Consider the following 25,969-nt stretch of genomic DNA (forward strand, 5'->3'; position numbering starts at 1 on the left):
GGGGTGCAGCCACAGTCCTGTAATTCCTCACTGCAGGATTTGTCTTTGCAAATAATGGAGAATGTGAGAAATTAAGAAAAATGTAATTTCCACGGAATCAACCTCAGTGCAATCTCTACTGCTAAAAAACGAATAGATATCTTCAGAGGGCTTTTCTCCATATGGCCTCCTGGTCCCCTTTACACACCATCCATGAGGAGAGAGAAGAATCATCCTTTCTTAATTGATCGTCAGTCATTCCGCACCTGTACCAAAGCTGTATAATGACGAGTATTCTGTTGCCCGGCATTTTTCCAGTATGACTAATTGTCACAGTACTAATTTACTTACCTGTGGAATTTTCAACTTCCTCAGCCTGCTGTCAAGAAGATGCATAATAATAAAGGTTTAAAATGCTGAATGCTATGAAATATTTCACTTATCTTTCAGTAGAAAGCTTTCACCAAGCCACATGTTAGGTGGCTATAATTACTCACTGCTAGGATAAAAAAGAAATCAGAAAAACCCGGTCACATATACATTGACCTGGTAGAATAATAAGAAGCAAATGAATCAATCTTTTCTGATGTAGAGAAAAAAATTACTAATCAGATTACCTGAAACTTATTTCTTTATCTGCGTGGTTTAGAGTAAATGTACCAGTTCAGTTACTGTTGAGTTCTACATTGCAAAACACTTCCTTTTTATTGCTCTTGTTAGCATTATTTAAGAAAATATTTTTTCTATATCAAATAGATAAAGGAATAATGATTTATTGTTTTTTAAATATGGAAACATTTAAAAAGCAGATATTGGCATATATGATGTTAATTGTATAAACTAGTAAACCAGTTTGCGACACCTTTGCCAACCAGTCTGACCCCAGGATTTTTTTAAATGGTGGGTTGTGCTTTTGAAAATTAATATTTGTCATGGAAAATTCTTACCCGCAAGTACAACAGCTGACTTTTCTGAAGATCTTACATTTGATGGCCCTCACTATGGTACTGAGATATATTTGATGCATCTGTAAAAGTTATGAAGAAACTGCAATTTTCCGGTTTTAACAAATATAAATGTGATATGATGTGCTTTTCTTTTTAATTTATTTTTTATTTTAAATATCCAGGGTGCAATTCAGGGTTAGATATACAAATGTTCATTATGCAGTTACCCTTGTTGATGAGGTGTGCCTCTCTCTTCCCTGGGTTTCCCACTACTGCCAATCCCTTTTTTATAGTATTACCATAGTTGTTCAAGGTCCACTTATGAGTCAAAACATGTGATACTCGGTTCTTTTCTGTGATAGATCACTCAGTATTATAGCCTCTAAGTCCATCCAAGTTGCTGCGAAGTTCATAATTTTGTCCTTCTTTATGGCTGCGTCACATTCCATTGTGTATATGTACCACACTTTTTTTATCCAGTCCTCTTTCAATGGGCAGCATGGTTGGTTTCATGTTTTTGCTATTGTAAATAATGCTGCAATAAACATACATGTGCAGGTATCTTTTTCATAGAATGATGAATTCCTCCGGGTATATTCCTAGTAGGGGGATTGCAAGGTAATATGGGAGGTTGATTTTTAGATCTTTTAGGAATCTCCACATTGTTTTCCACAGAGGCTGTACTAGTTTACACTCCCACCAACAGTGTAGAAGTATGCTTGATTGTTTATGATACAAGTAAAATATAAAGATAAAAGCTCAGGATTTCCTAAAGATTTTTAATATAACTGCTCATTTAATTCTTGTAGTCTATTAAATACAAATTCCATACATTGTTTAATCACCCATCCCCTAGTGTTATTAGATCATCTGAGGGGGGAAAAAGTTTTCTGGTCAAGTTTGGCAAATGCTAGATTAAATACATACAGGCTTATCTTTGTTGTTGCAAAATATCACTTTAAAAGCTACACTTCGGACACTTACAATATGCAAATGTGCACTCCAGAGAGAAGGCATGTGATATTTTCCAACCTCATTTGACCTGACGGTCCCATCACAGCACATCTCTGTAGCCAGGTCTGCAGAACAGGCTCTGTCTTGACTCCTGCTGGCATATCACCTGGACTCAATATATTCCAGCAAAGTTTCAACATTATCCACTTTCCATTGAATCCAAATGGTCTGTGATAGTCTTTGCCTTAGACTCGTTCATGAGGATAAACATGCAAATAGAATCAGAAACTCAAATTCGTTTCTTCTCACCAGATCTCAGCCCCCATATGCCAAGGTTAAAGAATAGTGAGGTAATCCATTCTGTCATGTTGACCCTACAGCAACATTTTTACTTAAAATAGGATGTTTAAGTGATAGAAAAAGGAAAAGGAAACAGCAGCTTCCTCCCCAGCACATGCCTTCCGTTTAGCATATCTTGGAAGATCTTCTCCCTCATTTCAAAATCGATAGTCAACTTTTTGTTGTTGTCTTGCGATTCAGATTCCTGTCCTCTTTTTCCAGCCTATTTGCTCTAACACTGAATTTTAAGCATCTCTAAAAATGCTTGATATGTTATTATTCTTTCCAGATATCCTCTGAGAGCCAAGCAAAGAACATTAAGAAAGGAAAGAGGAATGAGGCTGGATACAGTGCGGTGAGAGAAGCACTTCCAGGAGAAGGGGGCTCCCTCTGCAGAGACTCGACGGTGCCATCAGAATGAGAACTTACCGGTACTTCTTGCTGCTCTTTTGGGTTGGTCAGCCCTACCCAACTTTCTCAACTCCGTTATCTAAGAGGACTAGTGGTTTCCCAGCAAAGAAAAGAGCCCTGGAGCTCTCTGGAAACAGCAAAAATGAGCTGAGCCGTTCAAAAAGGAGCTGGATGTGGAATCAGTTCTTTCTCCTGGAGGAATACACAGGATCCGATTATCAGTATGTGGGCAAGGTAGGAATCCTTTGGGTGCTTTGACGTTCTGGGTTTAAAAGCCTCAAGAAGTCACTTCTAATAAATAGACGGGGAGGATGTGAACTACTCCCCCAGACGGTAAAAACTGTTGCTATCTGGTAAGACTTTTTTTTTTATTTCCACTTGAGTAGTTTCGGAAAGAAGACTGTAGCAAGAAGCTGAGAGATGTTCGTGCTGCAACAAAGAGAGAAATGCTCCAGTTGAAAATGAAACGCCCACAACCATCCACATAGGATTATCATAAATCCTTTAATTTTTACTTTAGCTTGAAAAATGTGGTCCAGCTATTCTATAGAATAGAGTGTATTAAAAATAGGAATAGAGAGATTAAGCTGTGAGGAGAAGAAGGTTCTCTTTTCTCATGCTGAAAGCAAACATTCTAAGCTAGAGTCCTTTGGCCAAGTCCTAGTTAACTGTTTCTTACTCTGCCACCTACGGCACCATCCGTGCTCTTTGCTGTCAAAACTGCCTTGGACTCGGTTGCTCTTGCTACTACTGCTGTTTAGTCTTACCTCAAATGATTGGCAAGAACCAGGCATTTCAAAATCTTGTAATTTAATTGTGCCAAGGCTTACAAAAGAGAAAAATGTTTATACAAAGGTGCCGTTTCCAAATATCATCTGACCATTTTACTGACTCCACAAAGTAAAGTGAGGAAGCAGGGCTGCTATAGCCCTAACAGATTACTGGAGCTGAGTCAGGGAAACAGCTTGTTTAGACTGTCATCATGAGTTTCCCTGGAATTTTATCGCCAGCTACATTCTTGATGCAGAATATTTGCATACTGAAAAGATGTCAAAGGAAAAACAGGGTTGCAGGTTTGTACTTTGTAGACTCTGTGTCTCATAACGTAGTATCAACTTTTAAAAATCATTGTCTTAGGGTTAGGGTATAAAAAAATAAATAAATAAAAAATAAAAATCATTGTCATACATTCCTTCATAAGCACGCTGAGAATGAACATAAGATATACCTGATAAGATGCTCCCATTTATGATTGCAGTGATGATTTTAAAACATCTCTATTTGGATAGCATACAATTAACATCTATTTTGTAGATTCCCAGGGTTGCATGTTCACACGTCAATCTTTGATCAAATAGCCCTGCATAACCATTTGCAAATATTCACTTTGCCACCGTAAATGAAGGCAAGTCGTCCATGGCTTGGGCTGGGGTAACCAGGCAGTGTTCCAATGAAGTGAATTATTAATGTGGAGTAAAGTAGGAGAGGAAGTATTCAGTGAAGGGGTGAACATCAACACAGATCCCCAAGGACCTGGCCATGTATTTGCTGTGAAACTCACACGCCGTGTGACTACTGAATAAAGACAGTTCACTGGCATGTACTCACTCCATTTCCTTTGTGAAATGTGAATAATACTACATGAACAGGGTGATGGTGTAAAAAACAATAATAATCATCTTAAAATCTGTACTTTTCATAACACAAATTGCATTCTTGCCATAGAAGATTATGTTTTTAAAAATGCTCATTCTAAATGATAGATCCCCTTTTTCCTTTCCACTTTTCTTCTCGAATTGTGATGCCATTTTACATCCATTAAACACCACATATTCTTAAAGGAAGGCTAGGATGTTTCAAGATAGTCAAAGCAGCAGTGGATAAAACCGCCTAAGAATCGGCTTTACAGTTATAATTGTGAGAGGTAATATTTCCATTGGGGAAAAGTTACAAGCTGTGGACTCAAGTAGATGCAAGAATGCATTTCTGTGCTGCCAGTTGCCAGTTATGTGACCCAGGGCAGGTTGTTAACCTTTCTAAGCTTTGGTTTCTTCATCTAGAAAACGCATACCAGCAATGTCTACCTGGTGGAGTTGCAGTGTAGTTTAAGTGAGAAAGGCACTAGTGGTTGATGCATTGTAGGTGCATAAGATTACTATTATTGGTTCCAAAAAAATCCATTGTTTATGGTCTGTTAAATCTATGTGTAAGGCATTGAAGCAGAATATTGACTTTTATATCACTGCAGAAGTGAAATGAAGTAATTAACAAATCTCTCGGTGGAAAACATAGAGAATAGTGGCAAAAATCCCTTCACAACCGCAGCTTTGATTAGATTAGTTGGATTTGGGTGTTTTATTGGCAGTTAGATAAATGTCCCTACCTCATCAGCTGCCCTTCCCTGCTGCCCTTCCCTCTCCTCCTTGAAGTTAGAACACATGAGAGAATATTAGCTGGGGGGAAAAAAGTCACAGGCAATCATTGAAGCTATCATTGTTGCTGGCTTTGCTGTATCAGACATGTGCAAAGGATGTTCTCATTTGCCCAAATCCACCTTTGAAGTCACATGACAGCAACGGACAAAAGAATTAGACTACAATGGGTCATGTTGTTTTTTTTTTAACCACAATTAAAAACAGAAAAAAGATACATTTTTTATAAAGAAGAAAAAAAATGGGTTTGTTCCTAATTGTGGCAACAAGTTGGTCCACCTTTAACTGACTTAGACTAAAACAGACACCTGATGTGATTATCCTAATTCACTAGGTCAGGAAACTTCTGGGGGAAAGAAACCTTTAGATTAGAGCAGAGGTTTCAAAACTTTCTTGGTTCATAGAGCTCTTTTCATGGTGCCCTTAGACTGAAAAGAATACTTAACTGTTCCATGTATAAAATAGGCTCAAACAACTTATAAGTACCTTCTGTTGTAATAACTTAGTAACCGTTTGAAAAATAATACACATACATTAACAGAAAAAAAATTTTATTTCACTCTTCACCACAGTTATTTACAAATGGAATGTGTGCATCTATTGGGCGCCACACAATTTCTCAATCAGATAGGGTACTGCCCCTCTTGTTTCCTTATCCACATTGATTTTTGCACTGTAATTGCTTTTAAGCAGGGCCACTACTGAAAACCCTGTTTTAGAAATAGATGACATCATCGAAAGGAACGCAGCGCCACCTACTGTTGAAACTGTGAACTGCCTCGAGCTTGTAATTCTCAGCGTGTCTGACAGAGGTCAGGTGTTGCTGTAGTTCCTTCCAAGTTTTAAAATATTTTCTGATGAGTTCGCGGCTCCACCCCAGGCTGCCTCAGTGAACACGCTGGGAACCATGGAACTGTAGTTAGGTTGACCTATAAAGGTGTCCAAAGGCTAACAGACCTTTCAATCGTGCTATTGACCCTACTAGGTAGAAATTACTTGTGGGTATCTAAAACTGCAAAGATTGACCTGTACATGGAAGGATAGAAGCACTAACTGAGGAAAAGTAATGCCGTTAAGCAAATAACACTTCAAGTAGAAGAAAGACAATTGTACATTATTACCATCTGTTAATCTATGTGTCGATTTGTTCAGATTATTTTGGAGTAAATCAAGGGGATGGCCGTCACTGTGATGCAGTGAGAAAAATGTGAGAATAGGTAAATCAAGGGGATGGCCGTCACTGTGATGCAGTGAGAAAAATGTGAGAATAGGTAAATCAAGGGGATGGCCGTCACTGTGATGCAGTGAGAAAAATGTGAGAATAGGTGTGGGGAAGAAAGGGCTTTCGGGTGTAGGAAAGAGAAAAAGGGACGGTCATGTGAGGTCACAGCAGCCAAAAGGGAGTCCATGGGCTGGAGTGGCAATGAAGTGATTAGACAAGATTGTATTTTAAAACGGAAGCCGAAGCAACGGGCAGCGAAACATTCCTTCTCCTTTTAACATCCCTCAGCCTTCTGCTGTGTTGCCAGTGAGATGCATGCAGAAACACGAACCAGGCAGGGTTGGGAAGAGATGGGCTTACTGAGACTAAAAGTATTGAAGGCCAATTATCATTGAAATGGTGATGAGCCTAATACTGATTTGTGAGAAAAATGTCAACACTTTGACTCACCTAAGATGGTGGTGGCAGGTAAGGGGAACAGGGAGATGTAAGCGGTCCTGGTTTGGTTGTTTATGACATATGGACATAGAAACAGAGAGGATACAATGTTTTTGTAAAACATATGACCATCTAGGGGCAACTTTGAACTGTTTTAGCACAAGTAGCAAGTAGCAAGTAGCATGTGTCACCAGGGAGCTTGTTGGAAATGCAAGATCTCGGGCCCCACCTCAGATCAGAATCTGCATTTTAACAACATCCCCAGGTGAATTGTATGCACATTAACATTTGAGAAGTGCTTTTTTTAAAAAAATACCTTGCCTGGGTCTCAACTCCCTGGAGTTACCGATTTAGTTGATCTTTAATTAAGTATTTTGGGTCAGACGCCTGTAATCTCAGCACTTTACAATGCCAAAAGGGAGGATCGCTTGAGACCAGGAGTTCAAGACCAGCCTTGGCAACATAGCAAGACCTTATCTCTACAAAAAAATAGAAAAATTAGTCGGGTGTGGTGGCATGTGCCTGTAGTAGTCCCAGCTACTCCGGAGGTGGAGACAGAATGATCACCTGAGCCCAGGAGGTCGAGGCTGCGGTGAGTCGTGATCATGCCACTGCACTCCAGCCTGGGCAACATAGTGAGACCCTGACTCAAAAAAAAAAATTAATTATTTCTGATACTATCATGCTGCCAAATTTGAGTACTGTCTTAGGAGGTGATTATTGCCAATCGTGATAACAAAATGTAGTTAAGTTCAGTGATAAAATAGCCATCCACGAAGTGCTATCAAAATATAAAGGAGAGGGGCCAACCAAGCTTTGGGTTCAGCAGAGCTTCCTAGATGTTTGAACTTCATCTTAGAGGCAGAACAGATGTTAGCTTAACTGCAGAGGGAGAATTGCCAGGACCTTCCAGTTAATTGGATGCAGAAGCCAAAGCAGAGAAAGCCAGAGAGGTTCAAAGAGTCAGAGATTGAAAGATTGAACAACCGGGAGCGTGAAAGGGTCCTCTCACATCGACACGAACAACACCAAGAGGTACATATTTTCTTGTCAGGGGCTAAAGGAAAGAGTATTTGATTTTTGTACTAAATCCACTGGGGTTATCCTTGGCTTGCGTAAACTTAATAGAAAAATAGAGGGAAGCGCTGTCATTCGCCATTTTCAAAGATTCCACACATCCCTCAAGACAGCTTTACAAAATGTAGTGATTTCTTGATGATAATTGATATCTGTAGCTTAAGATTATGTTCCACAAGAAAAAAAGAACATAAGGAGATATAGACATAGATTTGACTTTGAAGACATGGGCATTCATTAATACAAAGATTAATTTATTTAAAAATCTCAGAATTGGCCGGGTGCAGTGGCTCATGCCTGTAATCCTAACACTTTGGGAGTGCAGGAATTTAAGACCAGGCTGGGCAACCCAGCAAGTCCTCACCTCTACAAAAAATGTAAAAAATTAGCTGGGCATGGTGTTCTGCACCTGTAGTCCCAGCTACTTGGGAGGCTGAGGCGAAAGCATCACCTAAACCCAGGAAATTGAGGCTGCAGTGAGCCGTGATCGTGTCCAGCCTGGGTGACAGGGTGAGAAACACACACACACACACACACACACACACACACCCCTCAGAATTATGACTAATTTTAGGTAAAAAAAATTTCTCACATATTATTAAACAGCTCACAGCTTACTTCCTCTTTCCTCCATTTTATTTTCCATGATGGTTTTTATCCCCAGATAAACCTCCATTAGTGGAATTCAAGATGCTTCTACTTTTAGTAGCATGCCAGAAAAATCTGTTTTTATGAAATTTAATAAACTGCTTACTTTCATAGGTATTTTCCAATGTTAGCTTTTTGGAAGTTGGTAATGGTCTCTTTTGGGGGGTTTTCAAAAAAAATTGATGGGCTGTGTCTTTTTAAATATCATGAAAATTTGGGCTCTATTAGCAGCTCTAACATACAGGTCTTCCTAATATGCTTTTCTCTGGAGACTTTAAAATTAATGTCTGTTCAATTCAACGAAGCCACTCTTCTCAAGATAATTAGACAGTAATGTTTTAACAGCCCATAAAAATAAAAGTTGTCAGCCATATACACCTTTAAAATTAGGGATGGGCAATTATTTGTTCCTATAATTACATGATCCAAATTAGTAAACATGAAGCAATATTTTATCCATTCTGAAAAGTCACTTAAAAGATGCTGTTGCTAAAATATTGCTTTGTTAATTTTTTTTTTCCCTGAAAAAGCTTAAGCTGAAATGTAGAAACCTCCTGCCACTAATTTGATGGGTGATTCAGAGTCACTGAACACTTGTCACTTCAAATAGCAGCATCCCATTAAAGCATCATCATAGCTAATATTTACCAAGCATTACTTTGCCCAGACATTGTGCTAAGTGCTTCAAGTGTGTTATGTTATTGGCTCCTCACAGCAACCCTAAAGCACATGTATTGTTTCTATCCCTGTTTTACAGATGAATAAACCAAGGCTCAGAGCAGTCAAGTATTTCAGCCCAAGGTCTCACGCTGCTAGGACTCTTGAGAGTCAGACTCTACTGTCTGATGGCTACCTACCTACTCAGTTATATCCCCTCCCATATGTCACAACTTTGCAGAGCCATTTCAAGGCACAAATGAAAAAAAAAAAAACACCCCAGAACATGCTTTGATGTTCAGTGAGTGCATTCTTCTCAATTCCGCAAATATCTACTGAGAATCTATTGTGTGAAATCCACGAGTAGAGAGAAAAAGAATTTAAAAAAAAAAAGACTGCTTTTAAAGAGCTATGCCGATGTGTTTGCATAATTATTATGCATGTTCCTTTACTTTTTCTTGATTTTAATTTCCAGAACACATCGGTGATATTCAAAGTAGTTATATGTGAGCATTTTAAAATTAGATATGCAATTAGAGATCTTTTTGGTCATTGTGATTTTTTTGAAAGTGTCTTCTTCTTCCCCTTGATAACCTTCTCCAAACTTCGGTTCTGGTTCAACGATCTGCAATAATCTTTTGTGCCTGAGTCAGGGCAAGTGCCTTGGGCACATCTTTCTTCATCATTTAAATTTAATGCTCAGCCATTTAGCATTTTTACATTTCAACTGGTTGGTGTATTTAAGAGAAAGTGCACACACTTTCTCTTAATGTTTCAAGAAGTAACTTCCCACCAGCCATTGTTGGCAATAATCCTCATTCTGTTTCCACAGTGGACCAACTAATTTCACTTTCATAATAACAAAAGCTTCAATTTGCTATTTGATGCTAAGCAAATGTCTTGTATAGCAGCAATGTTCTGGCTCTTAAACGTCTCTGAATGCACAGTAGCTCTCGGAAAGCAGAAAAGTGAGAATGTCTGACCTTGGTCATAAACCCAAAGGCAACTGTTCCACGGGCCAGAACTCAGAAACAGAGTGATATACAGAAAGACAAACAGGGACCCTATCCCGAATCCTCCAACCTCCATCTCTTGATGCCGGTGGAATCCGATAGCCTCCTGCTTGACCCCAACTTGCTGAGCAAAATGGAGATCAGGGTCAAAAAAAGAGTGGAGGGTTCAGGTTGTTTTTGTTCCCGCGGCAACTGTATTATCCTCACACTCCACAAATTAAACAGAGGTAGAGGTTAGAGAGACTTTCCACGCTCATTATGAAAAATCTGGACTCTGTTCCACAAGCGTTGCTACATATTTCTTTATGGATTACCATAACTATTAGAAAACCATGTAAACACTTGATTTGCCCTGAAGTTCTTCCTTTTTGTCATATTATGTATCCACCATAGCAGATGGAAATATAAATATGCAGAATGCCACCATCCTAATTTACCTTTTTTTTTTTTTTTTGAGTTGGAGTCTTACTCCGTCGCCCAGGTTGGAGTGCAGTGGCACACTCACGGCCACCCCAGCATCCCACCCCACTGGGCTCTGGGGATCCTTCTGCCTCAGCCTTCCAAGTAGCTGGAACTACAGGCGTGTGCTACCACACCTGACTAATTTTTGACTGGTCTCGCCAAGTTGCCTGGGCTGGTCCCGAACCCGTGGTCTCAGGCAATCCACTCACCTCGGCCTCCCAAAGTGCTGGGATTACAGGTTGAGCCACCAAGCCCAGCCCTAGTTCACACTTTTAAAATAAAAATCCCCTGTTGTAATTTTGATGAAATTTTATTTCAAACAAACCCCTGGCATCTTGTAATCAGCCATCAATAGTTTCTTTTATATATTTATTTATTTTTTACTTGAAAGATATAGGGTGCAATTCAGGGTTAGGTATACAAATGGTCATTGTACAGGTAAAGTTTGGGCCTCACTTTGGTCCCTGCTTCACGTGGTATTAGATCTGGTACCCTTATTGATGAAGTGTGCACCCCTCCCCGCTCCTCCCCCCCTCCCTTGGCAGTTTCCCACTACTGCCATCTGTAGATTCTTAAACCACTAGGTTTGTTTTTTTGTTTGTTTGTTTTTCATTTCCATTTTTATGAAAAGCCAAGAATAAACTATAATCAGAATTATAAGTTTAACTTTTCTAGCCCCTCACCTCCTTAGCCAAAATTTTTTAATGCCTTCCTTATGTTCCACCTACCTTTTGCTAAAAATAAACAGGTTTTTGGTGAAGGGTCCTTCCTCTGATGGCCTTCATCAAATCTATAGATTAAGTTAAAGTGCCCCTGGAGCCTCAAAGAGGCAACTCTTTTGTGCAGGTAAAGACTACTGGCAACAAACTCCACCTTCCTACAAGCCCTTTGTTGCCAGTTATCAAGATGACAATGAAATATAATCCTCATGAGCATGGTAAATGTGTCAGTATTCTCCACAAACCTATCTCTCCATCCAGAATTGGAGAAGAGAGCCAAAGGAAGTACAGAATTCCCCATAAGAGAATAAGAAAGAGACGTTTTTATTGCCATTATCGATAAATAAGTAAAAGTAACAGGTATTCTCAAAGGCCAATATAAGGAATCAAATTTAAAATTATATGACCTGGAATAAGAAGAAAAGCAGTAAAATATTTCACAGGGAAAATATTTATAGTTTTTTCCAGTTTTCCATCCACAAAGAATATATAATGCACAAAAAACAGGCATTTTAAAAGATTAAAATCTATATATGTGTGAAAGATACGAATAAATATTTAGGTGAGTTGGCGTGTTTCAAAGGACTTGAGGGCAGTTTTGAGGGCATAACAAAAAGCTTGAAATATCATGCTGAATGTAGGATTTAATGCCAACTAGAGGGAATGGAGATTGGAGTTAAGAAGGCATTGAATAAGTTATGTTAGCTACGGCATTTTCCAAATAGATTTGGAGAGAAAATGTTTTTCATTCATTCAGCAATTATTCACTAGAGAGTGCAAGTTACTAGCATTGATGGAATGTTTGAATTTCAGCTGCACTCCTGGCTATCTGTGTAATATTAAGCAAGTTATTTAACTTCCCTCTGCCCCCTCATTTCCTCAGGTGATAAAGGAGGGGAGTCATAAAATTACTGAGGTGAGGATTAAATAAATTAATATACAGAAAGAGCTTAGAACAGGGCCTGGCCTAGCACTTACTAGTAAGTAACCTAGAGAAGGCGCCCTGCTATGAAGTGTGCCTTCAAAGAACAGGAAGAATGAAGAGAAGAAACCAGAGGTGAACAGTTGATTCCATTAGTGTTCAGTGCTGTGAAGTCGTTTTATGAGCCAGATGGTGCCAAGCAGCAAAGGCAGCTGCGTATGACTCATAGCCAGCAATTCGGGGCACTCAGTCGACGTAAAAATATGAACTTGCCCTTATTATCCCAACCCAAAGAAAAATAAAATGCACGTTATACCTCATATTATTTAATGATCCTGGTAACTTTTGTATATTCTCTTTAATTTAAAGCTATTTATCATTTCATTTGAAAATATCACCTTACCCTACAGTTTAGAGTTTATATTATTTCAGTTGCTGTGAAAAGTTAGAATCTGGTCAGGTCTTGTTTCTTTTCAACAAAAAAGTTTAAGGTGCCCAACAATTCGAAAAATGATTCTTTCACTTGAGGTATAATAAGATCTTAAGTTAGAACTGTGATTATAGTTAAAGTAGAATGAATATTGTAGTCTCCTTATGTTATTGAACCAAAGTTTTATTGTGAGAAAATTACTGTTGATTTCATCATTTAATTACACTGAATGTTTCACCTTTTTTTTTTTTTTTTTTTTGAGTTGGAAATCTCACTCTGTTGCCCAGACTGGAGTGCAGTGGCCACTTCCGGCCACCACAGCCTCGACCTGCTGGGCTCCGGCGATCCTTCTGCCTCAGCCTTCCAAGTAGCCAGAATTACAGGCGCGCGCTACCATGCCCGGCTAATTTTTTGATTTATTGTAGAGATGAGGTTTCGCCTGCCCAGGCGGGTCCCGAACCCGCGGGCTCAGGCAATCCACTCACCTCAGCCTCCCAAAGGCGTGGGATTACAGGCTGAGCCACCAAGCCCAGCTTGTTTCACCTTTTTAAGAGCAAAATAATTAATTTCTTCTTTAAGTTGAACTCTGACCTTAAATATATTGACTGGTGTTTTGTCTTGGGGCCCACTCCTGCTCCTTCAATTAGTACTTTAAATATTGAATTTAAAGTATTTGAATGCTTGTATCTTTGTAAACTTTGCAAAACCTTAGACTGCATGTCTTACTCATCTTTATATCCTCAATGGTGCCTAACACAGATTTTGCACATGGAAACAGCCAAATACTAACTTGAATTAAGCTACATTGACACAAAATATAAAACTCCACCCTGTTATCCAAAAGCTGCCTCCCAATTATTTCCAGCTTTATTGAGGTACAATTGACAAATTAAAGTTGTATATATTTAAGGTGTACAATGTGATGTTTTAATATGCATATATGCTGTGAAATAATTACCATATTAACTGTAGTCCCCATATTGACATGCTTTCCGATTGATTAATTGCAGGGGTTTGATATGGATATCATTGACAGTGCTTTGTGTCATTGGGTTGACAACTGAAAATCAAAGTTTAAAATTCAAAGCTATATTAGATAGTAAACATATTCATGAAAGTCCTTCTTGGAAACTACCTAAAGAAATTTTATACTAAATGCACAAACATTTTATTTTTTTATTTTTTTGAGTTGGAGTCTCACTCTTGTCACCCATGATGGAGTGCAGTGGCATGCACCCGGCCACCGCAGCCTCTGCCTGCTGGGCTTAGGTGATCCTTCCGCCTCAGCCTTCCAGGTAGCTGGAACTACAGATGCACACCATCACGCCCGGCTAGTTTTTGTGATCCGTTGCAGAGATGAGGTCTCACCAAGTTGCCCAGGCTGGTCTCGAACCCCCAGGCTCAGGCAATCCTCTCACCTCAGCCTCTCAAAGTGCTGGAATTACAGGTTGAACCACTACGCACGGCCACATTTTATTTTTTATTTTATTTTGTTTTTTGACTTTTTTAAAAAACAGCTTTATGGAATTTTGCATATATCATACAAGCTGTCCATTTAAAGCATGTAATTCAGTGGCTTTTAGCATAATCACAGATGTGCAAACATCACCACAACCTATTTTCAGAACATTTCCATCAGTCATTCTCCCTTTCCCTCAATTCTCCAGCCTTAGACTCCCCCCAGTCTACTTCCTGTGTCTATGAATTTGCCTATCCTGGACATTTCATATAGATGGAATCACACACTATCTGGCCTTTTGTGTCTGGCTTCTTTCACTTAGAATATGTTTTCAAGGTTCACTCACATTGTAGTATCTGTCAGTACCTCATTCTTTGACTGGATGATATTCCATTGTAAGGATGCACCACACTGTATTCATCCATCCAGCACTTGGCAGACGTTTGAGTTTGTTCCCAGTGATGACGTGATAGTCGTATGTGCCAGATGAGTAAGGGGATCAACAAGACCAGATCTGTCCCATGGTAGGAATGCCCGCAGACCACTGGCAACAGGTTGGGGAACAAACATTTTATGATACGAAAGAAGAAACCTGAAGCTTCCTTGCTACCAAGCAGAGAAACTAAAGACAACACAATTGTACATGCATAAACAAGAAAAATAAGAAAGATATAACAATGATTATGATAATGTTATATCATAAAAGTTCCCTTGAGACTTTTGCTGATAACACTAGACTTTATTTAGGATCTCAGCGGAAGAAAGTTTGAAACAAAGTAAGGAAAAGGCAAGAGAGTTGGCCAATGAAAAACAAAATTCTTTTTTACAAAAATTCCTAAGAAGCTGCATTGTACAGATGATTCCAGTGTTCAGTAAAAGATAAGTCAAGTTAAGACCTGAGAATGTTGATTGCAACGCTTCAACAGCAAATCAACAAACAACAAAATGGAGAGAAATGTGATAATACAGGGACAGGAAAATACTATATAACAACTAACTTTTTAACCAACTATCTTTTAATCAACATATTTTGAGTTATCACAGAAAAAAATAAACATTTCTGGAAAATAATCTATCTTAACTCTTTCACCACGTATGAATGAAATTTAGAAGAAACACATGAACGAGGGATTGCAAAGAATATTCTGCTTTAAAATACCGTTATGGGCTGGGCTTAGTGGCTCAACCTGTAACCCAGCACTTTGGGAGTTCGAGGCAAATGGATTGCCTGAACCCGCGAGTTCAAGACCAGCCTGGGCAACTTGGCAAGACCTCATCTCTGCAATAAATCAAAAATTAGCCAGGCATGACCTGTAGTCCCAGCTACTTGGAAAGCTGAGGTGGAAGGATCGCCAGAGCCCAGCAGGTCAATGGTAGGGTGGCTGTGAGCGTGCCACTGCACTCCAGCCTGGGCGACGGAGTGAAACTCCAACTCAAAAAAAGAAAAAGAAAAATGCAGTTATGCATTATAGGCTGTTTTCATAAATTGTGAAACATAAGAATCTGGCTCATTTCCTTTCTTGATCTGAAGTCTGGGTCTTTTAGGAAGGGAGGGCAGAGGGTGATCAATGAAAGTAAATATACTCCGGGAAGTAAGCTTAACCATCAAGAATTAAGTAAGGCATTGGAGTAGACCCTTGAGCAACACAGGAATTAAGGGCACCCCAACCTGCCCATCTGAAAATTCATGTATAACTTTTGACTCTCCAAAAACTTAACTAGTAATAGTCTACCTACCGATAGCATATACACACATTTACTGATTAAGACATATTTTGTATGTTATATATTTTATGTACTGTATTCTTAAAATAAGAATACAGAAAATGTTATTAAGAAAATCATGAGAATGATAAAATATATTTATTATCCATTAAGTGGATGCATATCATCTCTTCATCCTCATCATCTTCACATTGTGTAGGTTGAAGAAGAGAAGGAAGAGGGGGAGTTTGTCTTGCTGTCTAAGGGCCAGCAGAGGCAGAAGATATCTGAATATAAATAGACCCATGCAGTTCAAACTCATGTTGTTCAAGGCTCAACTGTGCTTTCTTATACTATTTGTGTCTTACTTTATCTATCCTCCAAACCACATGTATTATGTTTTTTTAAAAAGGGGATGGGGGAGTCTATTTACCTTGTATTAGACCTATGATCTTGGTGATTGCCAATCCACTTTCCTCTTAAAGAGAAATAGAATTTTAAAATCAAATCAAGAAAATTAATTGACTTGGGCAAACTTGTGTGGCAGTACTCTAATCAGTTCTATCTCCTTTTCAACAGTCTAGACATCACTTCCTTGAGTTTTTTGGTGTTTTTTTTTTTGAGTTGGAGTCTCACTCCATTACCTAGGCTGGAGTCTCACTCCGTTGCCTAGGCTGGAGTCTCACTCCGTTGCCTAGGCTGGAGTGCAGTGGCACACTCACGGCCACCCCAACGATGGCCTGCTGGTCTCCGGCGATCCTTCCGCCTCAGTCTTCAAGGTAGCTGGAACTATAGGCATGCGCTACCACACCCAGCTGATTTTTTGATTTATTATAGAGACAAGGTCTCGCCATGTTGCCCAGGCTGGTCTTGAACCCGCACTCAGCCACTTCCTTTAGTTTTAAGTAATACCATGGCAGTCAAAATCTTGACTGCAATGCAAACCAGCAAGTAACACCTAAAGAAGGGGAGGGTGAGGGATGGGAGAGACAGAAAAGAGAACACCACACATGAGAAATCACTCCCTGGCAGGCTAAGAGACATCACAGATTCTTTTTTAGCAGAGTTGCATTGAAGAAAATTTGTAGTGAGATAAGGAGCAATGATAATATTTTCTCACATTTTATCAGGCTTTCCCATTTATCAAATGCTCTCGGGTGTACAAGCACTTCTCAAGCGATCCAGAGAACCACTCTTGCATTTAAGCATGAATCATTCCTTTTGCACGTGAGGAAACAATCTCGAGGGGTTCGGAGACCGGAAGGCCATTGCCAGCAGAATACCAAATCTGAGGCTGGAGTTCAGTTTTTTTGATGGAGTTAAGTCTAATATTCTTTTCCTAGATCACATTATTAAGATATTAAAGTGGCAGGGAGTATTGCAGACATAATGGATAAGTGAAATAGTGGCATAAATGCTCAGGAGCTAGAAGTTAGGTAGAGGAGCACATGGCACTAGCATTCCAGTGAGAACACTTTCTCCAGTGTGGCCATCAGACTATGAATTTCTCTTCACTATCATTCCAATTAGTTCTCTTAAAATAAAAGGAAGAGGAGGTGAGGGAGGAGAAAAGAGTTTTTTGTTCTGTTTCATTTTTAAGAATTGTTGGGTTCCAGTGAGGCTTTGCTACATAAGTAGGCTGCATCCAGGTGAAGTTTGGGCTTCCGATTGGCCCTCACTGCCCCTGGTAGTAGACCAGGTACACATTGTGTTGTCACGTGGCCCTCTCTCTTCCCTAGCAGTGCCCAGTGACTACCGATCCCACCCTTGTACTAATCTGACTAGTGTCCAGGGCCCATTTATGAAACCTGAAGTACTCAGTTCTTTTTTCTATGATAGTTCACTTAGTATGATGGTTTCCAACTGCATCCAACTACATGAAGGCCATGATTTTGTTCTTCTTTATGGCTGCATAATATTCCATTGTATATAAGTACCACATTTTCTTTATTGAGTCCACTTTCAATGGGCAGCAGGGTTGGTTCCATGTTTTTGCTACGGTGAACAGTGGGGCAATAAACATACGTATGCAAGTGTCTTTTTGGTAGAACAATTTATGTTCCAAAGTGGGCAGAAGACATGAACAGACACTTCTCAAAGAAAAGCATTTTTTAAACTTAAGTTAGTCCCTTTAAACCAGAAGAAGAAGTAGAACTTTTGAAATCTAAACCAGCCAGGCATGGTGGTTCATGTCTGTAATCCCAACACTTTGGGAGGCCAAGGTGAAAGGATTGCCTGAGCTTCGGGGTTCAAGACTAGCCTGAGCAACATAGCAAGACCTTGTCTCTATAATAAATCAAAAGAGGCTGGGCATGAAGGCTTACACCTATAATCCCAGCACTTTGGGAGGCCGAGGTGAGAGGACTGCCTGAGCCCACGGGTTCGAGACCAGCCTGGGCAACTCATCTCTATAATAAGTCAAAAAATTAGCCAGGCATGGTGGCACATGCCTATAGTTCCAGCTACTTGGAAGGCTGAGGTGGAAGGATCGCCTGAACCCAGCACGTTGAGGCTACAGTGCCTGTGAGCATGCCACTGTCCTCCAGCCTGGGTGACAAAGTGAAACTCCAACTCAAAAAAAAAAAAAATCCAAAAAAGTAGCCTGTGTGATGGTGCAGCCTATGGTTCCAGTTACTTGGAAGGCTGAGGTGAAAGCATTGTCTGAGCCCAGGAGGTCGAGGCTGCGGTGGCCATGAGCGTGCCACTGCATTCCAGCCTGGGCAACAGAGTGAGACTCTGATTCAAAAAATAAAATCAATCTAAGCTGCTTCCAAGCATGGAAAACTCATAAATGAACTTCAAATCTTCTTTTCTAGAATCATTCACTATTACTCTCCTGACTATGAGAGTTTAAAGAATTTAACTCAATATTTATTGCACACATACAGAATGCTTGATAGTTATGAACTTGAGTAAGAAATAGTTAACTACTTGTTTTATAAAGATATATAGCTTTAACTTTTTAGATACTAAGAGTCAGCATATAAGAATATAATATCCACATTTTTTTTGACTTTCAAGAAAAACGTATTTTGGAAAAAGTCTATTTGCTAATAAATATTTTTTAGTATTTCTGCCCTTTGAATTATCATCTCTCAAATGTCTGTGTCTTATCTGTTGATACTTTCCTCCAAATTGCATGTGTCAAAGAGAAAGAGAGAGGGAGAGAGAAAGAAAGGGTCAAGGAAGGAGTGTGTGTGTGTGTGTGTGTGTGTGTGTGTGTGTGTGTGGTGTGTGTGTGTGTGTGCATGTCCTTAGAGGTGGCAATTGCTAAAGAGATCACCATAAGGCAAAAAGGTAGGATTATAACTAGTGGGGCACAATGCCTTCCTAAATCAATTTTTGACTGGGTATCTGGCTCTCAGCTTGATTTACCACTGGCTTTTTGAAAATGAAAATGTTAGACTAAGCAGGAACTGAGACTAATGTCACAGTCTGCCAAGACAAAAAGGGCCTTGGACTTCAAAAGCCAAGCAAAAGGCTGTAAACAATCCCTTTTTGAGGAAATAACTTGCAGTTAACAAACCAAAAGGAATTTGTTTAATTGATAGATACCAGTGAACAATAATATTTATTATAGTTTGTATCATTTGTGCCAACAGAATTTACCAAAAAACCTGACCTGGGGTCTAATATAATAAATATAGTGAATCCAGAAATGTTTAGAATCATTGTGGGGAGAGTTGCTTTGGAAGTTTTTTGGTTTTTTTTAAGAGTCAAAATCTCACTCTGTCACCCAGGGTGGAGTGCAGTGGCATGCTCATGGCCACCCCAGCGTTGACCTGCTAGGCTCAACCTTCCAAGTAGCTGGAACTACAGGTGCACGCTACCGTGCCCAGCTCATTTTTTAAAATTTTATTGTAGAGACAAGGTCTTGCCAAGTTCCCCGGGCTGCTCTTGAACCAGCAGACTCAGGCAATCCACTTGCCTCAGCCTCCCAAAGTGCTGGGATTACAGGCTGAGTCACCAAGCCCAGCTGGAAGTATGTTTTGATGTGAATGAGAATAGATCTTGGAGTCAAGCAGGTCTTGGTATACTTTCTGGCCCCGCCCTTAACTTTAGATGAATTACTTAAATTCTCTGACCAGTTTCTAATCTGAAAAAATGGAAAAAATATAGTCTATCTCCTGGAGTCATCATGAGAATTAATTGACATAACACACAAAGCATTTCTGCAATACCCGATGCATACTAAAGTGTTCAGTAAGGTTTAGTTTTTCTCCCTCCTCCACTGAGATTCTTGAAGGACCACATGCAATTTCAATTCACCCTGAATTCCACAAATAAGGAACTACTATCTTAGTTTCTTATTGCTGCTGTAACAAATTTAGTGGCTTAAAACAATATAAATTTATCCTCTAATAGTTTTAGAGGTCATGAAATAGGTATCACAGGGCTAAAATCAGTGTCTGCAACATGTCCTCATGGAGATTCCAGGGAAGAATTTGTATCCTTGCCTTATCCACCATCTCTTTCCCAGCAACTTTTTGACTTGTTGGCTCATGGCGCCTTCTTCCATCTTCAAAGCCAGCATCATAACATCTTCAAAATCTGTCTCCTTTCCCTCTCCCTCCCCCTTCTCCATCTCCCTTTCTGTCTTCTGCTTTCACCATCACAGTTTCTTCTCTAACTCCAGCTCTCCCCTACCTCTTTCCCTTATAAGGACCCTTGTGATTACATTGGGTTTACCTGAATAATCCTGGATAATCTCATCTCAAAATTCTTATCTAAACCACATGTGCAAAGTCCTTTTTGCCATATAGGCAATGTAGTCACAGATGCCAGGAATCAAAACATGGACATCTTTGTGGGGGATGGAGAGGATGTATTCTGCCTACTACCACCATTACAGCACTAAAGTTTTATTCATTTAATAGTTATTCTGGTACTTTTGACATTGACTTCAGGTATTGAGTGTGAAAGATAAATGTCAAGGGAATTTGTAAATTTCTCCTGCATTTAGACTTAAAATTCTTTTGCTTTTAGCACTTTGTCAAAAATTCTCCACATAACACAAGGTCTGTTTCAGTAGTTATTAAATCTAACAAAAGATAAAAGACTGAATTGAGAAGGGTCATGTGGTATCTCTGCAAATGCAGAACCCTTTATGGTATTATTTTAGTGAATTTTAAAAGTTACAAGGTACACATTGAGAAGAAAGATAAAAGAATAGAAAGATGGAAAAATGGATGGATGGATGGATAGATTAGAGAGAGAGAGAGAGAGAGAGATTTAAAAATTAGATCCATCTTCTCAATTTTGTGATGCCAGGGGACATTTGGAAATATCTGGAGACTTTTTTGTTGTTGTTGTCACAACTGGAAGATGCTACTGTCATCTAGTGGTGGGAACCGGGGATGCTGCTGAACATCCTATCACACACAGGACAACTCCTAAAACAGTTACCCAGCCCAAAATATTCATAGCACAGAGGTTGAAAAGCACCGTATTCGATAAATCTTTGTAACTCAGCACTCAAAACATTGTCTGGTACAGAGTAAGCCTTTAATGGATGTTCGTAGAACTGAATGTAAAAATCCACAGGAAAAAAATGGTGTTGTGGATAATAGGTTAGACCACCTGGACTCAAACCTGCTCCTATTCATTGTGTGATGCTGAGAAGTTGCCTGCTATCTTGCCTCAGTTTCCTTTTAAGTTAAGAGGCGATAAAAGTAGGGTCGTGATGAGCAACAAATTATGTAATCTATGTGACAAGTTCAGCACATTTCTGGCCATAATCTGGATTTAATAAATGTCTGCCATAATTATTTTTTCAAATCCCAGCCAGTCCAGTTGCCAAATGATGCATCATATAAAATAATACTTTACAGAATAAATATTTTCACTATTATAAAAATCAATTAAATTATTTATATTATGTAGAAGAAGATAATTTTTTAAATCTGAATCCCTGCGGGGAGCAGTGGCAAGATTGTGGGTAAAAGTGAAAGCAGGGTGAGTTTTTCCCCATTTCACTTTGGGGCAATCATGTGGGAAGGGAGAAGCCCTGTTTCATTTCCAGGAGCCTCCCTGGACTTCTCCAAGGCAAGAGGGAGTGGATTGATCCAATAAATGGGAACTACCAAGAACAAAGCAATCATGTAACTAGGACCACTTGTGCCAAGGTCAATTAAAAAGTCATAGCCAGACCTCAGAGGGTCTGTGATGCCAAAAGGGAGGCAGGATAAAGCTAGTTACCTTGAACCCTGGAGAGTCATGAAGGTTATGAACTGCCAAAACCACAGATGACACTGAGAAAAGTGATGGATGAGAGATACCTTCTAGAGACCAGGGAGTCAGAGGGCAGTACAAGGACTGTCCTTGGCTACAAAAGACCCAAAATTCCTTACTGACTCAGGCCATGTATGTTCCTCTCCTTCATACACCCAGATGGCATCTCAGACTGGATCAGGAGAAGGAGGATAAAGAAACCAGAAAGACTGGGATTTATCTAAAAGAGTTATCTAAAGAGACTATATTAGTGAATTGGGCAGACTTTACTGGATTGTACTAAATTACTGACTTGATATTCAACCTATATTGGGTTCCTAATATTCAGCAGGACTACAGCTTGAGGGATAAACTATTTTTAAAAAAATAAGGAAGCTGCATCTTCCCTTGTATATCTGAGTGCAATATGAGAAAATATGTGACCCTTCAACTCAAGGGAAGGAGTGTTCCTATTTTTGCTGACTTTATGACTTTTATTACCCCAGGCACATACTCAAGGCCTCCTCTGATTTTCTCCCACACTGAGCCTTGAAACCATGCCATGAGCTCATACCAGTTGCTAAATCATTTTTCTCCCATCAGTAAGCTTCTCCAAGAAATCTTGCTAAACCATGGAAGAGCTTACACATTCCCTGATTCCATAGTGTTCAACTTACAAGCTCTTTCTATGCTGTCTTCCAGCTTTTTACTCAACTTATTATTCCCAACTAATACTTAATATTCAAGTGTCTGATATCTGCTCTATTTTGTGTCTTTTACATATAAGTCAGTATTTGCAAGCCTAAATTGCACATTTGTAGAAGGCAGGTATTAGATGCTTTTTAGTCATTGCCTTATGCAACTCTTCAGAACAGTAAGTGTTTGAAATGATCTTGGTTGACAGAGTTCAATTATTTTATTATGGAACAATGTTTCTGTGAAATAGAGGAACTGTTGGCTTCTGCAACAGGATGACACTTGAAATCTTGCAGCCTTCACCATTAACAAGTGATTTCTGACCTGGCACCCAATATATTTATAATGGTCAGTGAACTCAGTGTACTTATAACTGGTCTGTTCTTGTAAAAAAAAAAAAAAAACAATATAAATTGGTTATACTATTGTATTGAGGTTGAATCTGTTACTAAAGAAATTTGTTCCGTTCTGAGGCAATAACTTGAATTACTCCCACAGAGTGTTCAGATTAGACCAGGTGTCTCGAGTTTGATGGTAATTACTAAATAATCTGGCAACTTCAGGAATGTATATTTTGATCCTGAAGTCAAGTGAGAAGGGATAAGGGACACTAAGATTTATTGATGGGCTACTATGTGCCAGAAACCTTCACTGATCATTGATATCTTATCCAATTTAATCTTTATGTCATTAATTCATTCTTTGCTGTCATTAATTATTGAGGAGCTATAATGTGCCAATGTGATGGATGCTGAGATTACAGAAATAACCCAGAAAAGTTTCGTGCCTTCCTTTATGAACTTGCAATCTAGCTAGGAAAGCAACTGTAAAAACAAGTCATCAAAAATAACAGAATATACTATTGGCTAAGTGGAGAATAAATTGAAAGCATATAGACCAGCTGCTTAAAGAAGATCAACTAACTTAGACCAGCAACTTATGGAAGGCTTCCCTGAAGAGATAAAGATTAAAGCAGACCTGGCACAGGAGTTGGATTAACCAGGTGAACTCATTAAAAGGGCTTGATGCCAAGGGAACCACACACAGGAAAGCCTAGCTACAAAAGAGACGGTAATGTATTTTTCAGGAAACAGACAGAAGTAAAGTATGACTAGAACCAAGAGAGAAAAGGGGAGGTTGGTGGCTGATGAAGCCAAAGACAGGGGCAGAGGCTTTGCTGGGCTTTGAAGGCCATGTCAGGGAGTGAGGATGGGGGCTTTATCCCCAAAGTAAAGACAAGACAATGAGATTTAATTAGAAGAGAGTGACATCTTTGAAGTTGATGTTGCTGTTGTGAAGTTGATATCATTACAGAGAGGAAATTAGATAGAAAGGAAGCAAGCTTGGGTATGTGTTTGGAGGACCTCCTTGAAATAGACCAATGAGAAAAGATCATGGCTTGGACTAGGGTGGAAATGGAGAAAACTGGGAGAGTTACAATAGACTTAGGAGGTAGAATTGACAGGAGTTGATGGTTTAATAAATGTAAGGATGGGGGCAGAGGGGATGGCACAGGATGACTCCCTGGCAGCCTTTATAGAGATGGGACATAAAAGAGAAGGAAAAGGTTTTGGAGAGAAGGTGGTGAGGTCAATAGGGGCATGCTGAGTGTAAGTTGTCTAAGAAATATTCCTGGGAGGCAGTTATATTCTTAACTCCAGATCACAAGAAAATGGTCTGCCCTGGGGTTTTATATAGATTTGGCATCACTGGTAGCAGTTGAATCCATAAAAATAGATAGATGATCTCATCTGGGAAGACTGTGTGAGAGAAAGAAAGATGAGGACCTAAGATATAGGCCTAAGGGATACCAACGTTTAAGGGGCAGATAGAGGAAGAAATGCTGGCAAAATTAATTATCATGAGTTCTATCTTAGGACAGAATGAAGACTAAGACGATTTAATTAATTTTCCTGATTAAGAGGGAAGTCAGAATACAAACCCAAATCTTCCCACTTTCAAAATCTACCTTTTGAATGCATCATGTTTATAAATTCAAATAATTTATTGAAAGCTTTCTCTAATCTAGACCTTTAGTTAAGATCTTACATACATAATTTTATTAATTCTCAGAGCAACCTACTCGTCAATTAAGTATCATTATTATTCCCATGATGTAGATGAGGAAACAGAGACCTGAAGAAGTTAACTGAGTTCCCTAAAGTTCTATGACTAGTACATAGCATAAATTTATACCCATCTCTCTCCCTTGCCCAAGTCCATGCTTTTAACCATTATGATTTTAAGGCAGTGGCTCTCAGACTTATGCATTCATCAGAATTACCTGGAGGGCTTCTTGAAGCACATTGCTGGGTAGACACCTCTGAGTTTCTGATTCTGGAGGTAGGCAGGGCTGAGAATTTGCATCTCCAGCATTTCCAGCTAGTTCCCAGTTGATGCTGATACTGCTGATCCCAGGACCACACTTTGAGAACCACTGAGTTAGGGTAAGACAGAACCACTATAACAACACACACATACATACACACACACACACACACACACACACACACACACACACACACACACATACACACTCACCTCAAAAATATAATGGCTAAAGTAAGATACTTTTTTTCTCTTTCACATTACAGATTGGTCAGATACAAGGTTATTCTGGAACCCAGGTTCCTTCCACTTAGTGGCTTGCCATACCTTTGGGCACCGTCCTTATCAACCAACCTTTGGGCACCGTTCTCACCAGTCAGGTTACTGGCTCACTTACATTGCATCCTTTGGGGACAAAGAAAAAGGAAAAGTCTAGAGCAAGCCAATTCTTGCTAAGCAAGGGACACTGAAGTTGTACCCTTTACGTTCACACGTTACACTGTGAAAATGGAATCAAAAGGCTGAATAGCCACGTGCCCAGCTGACCCACAATCAGAAACCTGCCACAAGAATATGCTGCCATCAACATTTTGATTTGATAATAATCATCAAATATAAATTAGTTAACTCATACCAAATCATTAACATTCAAATATAGCATATTAAAGTGTGTAATATGAAATGTTATTAAAATATTTTTTATTTACTTAATCCTATAATCCCTAAAACACAATCAATTTCTGATCCCTGCCATATACTTCAAGCAAGGTTCAATTTCTTCTCTATATAAACTACCCAATAAACTCTCCCCAGCCTTCACAATACCAAGTATATTTATTAGCATTATGTATGCATATATTACATAAAAAGATGTGAGTATATATATATAAATATCTATAGGTATACTTATATGTTAATTCTG

General features: G+C 39.2%; 1 protein-coding gene across 2 annotated transcripts in view; it reads left to right on the forward strand.

The window, feature by feature from the left end:
- CDH6 (cadherin 6) overlaps positions 1 to 25,969 on the forward strand; it is a 136,526-nt gene that overhangs the window by 75,364 nt on the left and 35,193 nt on the right. The window contains exon 2 of one of the 2 annotated variants that reach the window (XM_008053896.2): positions 2,509 to 2,864. In XM_008053896.2, the coding sequence (XP_008052087.1) occupies positions 2,637 to 2,864 (228 nt within the window). In that variant the 5' untranslated portion in view covers positions 2,509 to 2,636. Of the gene's footprint in view, positions 1 to 2,322; positions 2,865 to 25,969 lie in introns of those variants that run through there. The other variant, XM_021710389.1, reaches the window with a different exon arrangement.

Source organism: Carlito syrichta, unplaced genomic scaffold, assembly GCF_000164805.1.
Source record: "Carlito syrichta isolate Samal-C Ts95f unplaced genomic scaffold, Tarsius_syrichta-2.0.1 Scaffold288841, whole genome shotgun sequence".
In the NCBI taxonomy this organism is placed as follows: Eukaryota; Metazoa; Chordata; class Mammalia; order Primates; family Tarsiidae; genus Carlito; species Carlito syrichta.